The sequence below is a fragment of the Azolla caroliniana genome, unplaced genomic scaffold (assembly GCF_043228905.1).
Source record: "Azolla caroliniana isolate FFs.n. ecotype wild unplaced genomic scaffold, voAzoCaro1.0.p SCAF_9, whole genome shotgun sequence".
Classification (NCBI taxonomy): domain Eukaryota; kingdom Viridiplantae; phylum Streptophyta; class Polypodiopsida; order Salviniales; family Salviniaceae; genus Azolla; species Azolla caroliniana.
This window is the reverse complement of record NW_028230444.1, coordinates 12311046-12315261: the sequence shown is the minus strand read 5'-3', so window position 1 is coordinate 12315261 and position 4216 is coordinate 12311046. Positions and strand designations below refer to the sequence as shown.

The window sequence follows — 4216 nt, the reverse complement described above, 5'->3', positions numbered from 1 at the left end:
TCAATGCAAAAACGAAAAGTGCCATCGTCCTTGCGCACCAAACGCGGCTCCGAGACCCAATCACTACTCGATGGCTCTATAATATCCTTGTCCAGCATGTCTCTTACTGCTTGATTGATCCTTTGATTATCCAAGGGAGAGCGTCGTCTGGCAGCCATCCGAACTGGTTGTCCTGTGGCTGTCGGGATTGTATGTTGGACAGGCAAATTGATTTGCGTCGTGGTCGCTGTCTTGCGAAATAATGTCGGGAATTCCCGCAAGAGTCGGCGGATGTCGGCAGTACGTACCGTGGTTGATTCTAGATGAACTTGTGTATGCATTATGTGGTTGCTAAGTTGTGGTGAGCTAAACAAGGGAATCGTGGTGAACGGCTTAAGGGATGGCAAAACTAGCGATTGAGTATCAAAATGTAGTTGCGCTCCAGTTTTGATAAACCAATCGCATCCTAATGTCATGGGAAATAATTGGCGTGGTAATACATAAAAGGAATGTAGGAACTTATGTTGTGCTAAAAAGAAAGTACAATGTGCTTGTGTAGATGATCGGTAGGTTTGTTGTTTATCGCCAAAAACTACTTGTATTTGTGCTGCTGGGGATGTGGGTAAGTTTAATGAATTGACTAAATCTATGCTAATAGAGGAGATTGTGCTTCCTGAATCTAAGAGAGCCTCCTGTGATGTGTTATCTATCCGTGCTAATGTGGAACATACCAGTCGTTTGGAGGAGGTTGCGACTTGAATGTGCGGTAGCTGCTCCTCCATCAGTTTCCCGCTTGGTGGTTTCCCTGTACCTCGGCAAGTGACGTCAAATCAGCCAATTGGACTTGAGTATTCTGATGATGTTTAGATGCCGCCAATTTTCTGCAATGTTTCTTAACATGGCCATATGAATTACAGTAAAAACAACGCGGCTTGCCATTAGAATCACGATCAGGTAAGCTATTTTTCCTACTGAACTGTACGTTTTGTACGTCGATGTCCATTGGTGAAACCGAGGAATTATCTGGTTGTTTCTGATGATTATTGCTCGGGGGTTGTGTGGATGGCGGTAACTCTATGTAATCGGGTGCCTCAATCCGTTGAGCGATTTGGATTGCCATATGAAATGATGTCGGTCCTTGATCTCGAACGCGCCGATAAAGATCATGTCGCAGCCGTGGTAGTAGGAAGTACAACTTCATGGTCTCCTTCATGTTGGGGTCGACTCGAAGTAGTAGTTGCTTTAGCTTTACGGCGAATTGTGCCACCGGCTCATTGGGTTGCTGACGGAGACTATTCAGTTGTTGTAGTGCGGATTGCGTCACGTCGTTGTTGGCGAAATGTTGTATGAGCTGCTCCCACAAATAGGGCCAATCATTCTTGATCTCCTCCGGTTGTTGTATGAACCATGTGGCGGCGACATGCTCTAATACTGTCCGCAGCTCCAATGCCTTTCTTTGATCATTCCAATCGTGATAACCTGCGACAAGGTCAAAATGATCTAGCCAAGCTAGGACATCCTCTGTGGGGAGGCCCGAGAATGATCTTGGATGTATTCGGGAATCTTTTTTCTGATCATTCATTGTTCCTGTAGATTGAGATTGAGAGGTGAGCCATGTCATGAGTGCTTGGTTTGTGTGATTTACCTGAATCATCATTGTAGACATTGCTTGGAACATTTGCTCCATGGTTGTATGCATCGACGTATGTTCGCCGAATTCAGGTTGCATGCTTGTGTCGTTGCCTTCCTGTTGTTGCATTTTGATTACTTTGTGTGGTGAAGGCTGATGGGCTGAACGTGAGGGCAATTATGGGCGGCTCTTCTATTTGTGGCTGGGCGGCTGTTTCTTGGCGGCTGTTGCGATGTGCAGAGTGGCCGGTGGTTGATCTCCCGTCGTCTCCACCAATGTAAAATACACAGAATTGTTTCTCCCCAAAATAGCCTGTCCTTAGCCTCAGGTTTGTACTTCTATTTATAGTATTCTATTACATCCGTTTCATTCTTTAACCGTTTTATCAATCTTGGCAAACTATCAGTTTGGTTCAAGAATTGCCACGTCATACATATATGACAATATATTTGCACTAAGCGGTATTTTTATTAACTATTTTTTTACAAAAGGGTCTCTAAAATAATAATAAACATACGTATAAGGGGTTTATAAAAGATGTTGTGAACGCACGTGATACAACCTCTTAATATATAGTGGAGTCCCCGGGTTGCAACTAAACCCTAAGACACAATGGGTCTTCCACGTCTCTTTCACAGTTTTACAACCATACAATCTACTCCTATCCACCTCATTAGCATGAACCTCAATAAACAATCTATTCTTACCATCATTTGACATCTTCCATGTGAGCCACTCCACAACATCATGTGCATTTTGTAACTTAACACCTTTATTATCCAACTGCTCACTTGTAAGAGCATGTTTGATCACATCCCCCGCGCCATCGTGCTCTCCCTTTCCATGTGCAGACTCGAAGTAGTTGCATTGCATCCTAATGTTTGTCAATGAGAAGTATGTGGGTGTTTTGCATGATAGTTGGCTAACAAACACAGTTAGTGCATTACTGGAGCGTAAAATTATTAACATGACTTAAACGATAATTATTAAGTCTAATGCATGAGAGAGGACAATAATAACACCCGAATCAGTACAAATGAACGAGAGAGGATAGTACAATCCTAAGTTATAAGTTGGTCTTAATGAACAAAGTTGGACAATACTAAGTTATTAATTAGTACTAATGCATTAGAGAGGACAATCCTAAGTTATAAGTTGGTCTTAATGAACAAAGTTGGAAAGTACTAGGTTGTTAATTAGTACTAATGCATAAGAGATGACAATCCTAAGCTATAAGTTGGTCTTAACGAACAAAGTTGGACAATACTAAGTTATTAATTAGTACTAATGCATGAGAGAGGACAATCCTAAGTTATAAGTTGGTCTTAATGAACAAAGTTGGAAAGTACTAGGTTGTTAATTAGTAATAATGAACGTAGTTGGATAGTACTAAGGTAATAATTAGTACTAATGAACGTAGTTGGATAGTACTAAGGTAATAATTAGTACTAATGAGAGAGGACAATCCTAAGTTATAATTAGTCTTAATGAACAAAGTTGGACAGTGCTAAGTTATTAATTAGTACTAATGCACGAGAGAGGATCATCCTAAGTTATAAATTAGTACTAATGAACAAAGTTGAATACAACTAAGTGATTAATTAGTACAAATGTATGAGAGAGGACAATGCTAAGTATTAATTAGTGCTCGTGCTTGCCGGGAGGCAGTCCAAAGTTATGAATTATTACTAATGAATGAAAGAGGATTGTTGAGATACAAGCTCAACATTGGCCAAACCGTTGTGTAAACCGATGCGTAAACCGGTACGCAACAAGAGGCCGAGAGGCTATTGAACAGATATTCCGCGAGGGAATATATTTGGGATTTAGTTTAGGAGCTCAGTTATGAGCATTGAAGTACGTGTCATTACTTCTATCAGTCTATATGGACTTGTATAGAGTTTTACACATTTTTTTGAATTAAGTTCTTTTTGTGTGTTCATTTTCCTCTCTGTCTCTCCCGCGTACATTGTGTCTTAAGCTTTCCATTAAACCTGTTTTTCTCTGTCGGTATTCTGTGTTTCGTATAACTTCCACACTTTGCATTTCACATGGTATCAGAGCGCGAGGGTTGAGAACCTCTGCAGCCAACTTCAACTCGAAACAACAACAAAAAAACTCGGTGAAGAACGAAAAGGAAAAAATGGATAGAGGTATGGCTAGTTCGCTTCCAACTAAGAAGCTCGATAGAAGTAACTATGCATCTTGGTCGTACAAGATGCACCAGTAGCTGCTTGGACATGGATATTGGAGCTATGTTGATGGAGTGAATGATGTAGCACCCGAATCGACACATAGAGACTTCTTGGCCTGGGAACAACCGGCGAGTAGAGTTCTCTACTACTTCGCGTCCTGTGTGAGCGAACAGCTCTTGAGCTACATTCGGGATGCAAGAACGCCAAAGGATGCTTGAGGAAATCTGAAAAAGATTTTCGCCACAAGTATCACAGCCAGGAAGCTCCAACTCCAACAGGAGATGAGCAATGTGCGTCAATGTGACATGACGGTGGCTGACCACACCTCCAAGATAAAGGATATCTGCGATTCCCTCGCCTCCATCAATGTGAACGTTGAGAAGGGAGAAATGGTGTAGATCTGCCTCAGAGG

At 41.7% G+C, this 4216-nt stretch overlaps 1 protein-coding gene across 1 annotated transcript; it reads right to left on the bottom strand.

Annotated features, from left to right (window-relative positions):
• Positions 1 to 760: 760 nt before the first annotated feature.
• LOC147860187 (uncharacterized) lies at positions 761 to 1666 on the bottom strand. The gene has a single exon (XM_087324089.1). The coding sequence runs from the start codon at positions 1664 to 1666 to the stop codon at positions 761 to 763; it is 906 nt and encodes a 301-aa protein (XP_087180215.1).
• Positions 1667 to 4216: the final 2550 nt, after the last annotated feature.

Coding starts and splice junctions, on each gene's coding strand:
- LOC147860187 (XM_087324089.1), bottom strand. CDS start 1,666: ATGGAGCAAATGTTCCAAGCAATGTCTACAATGATGATTCAGGTAAAT.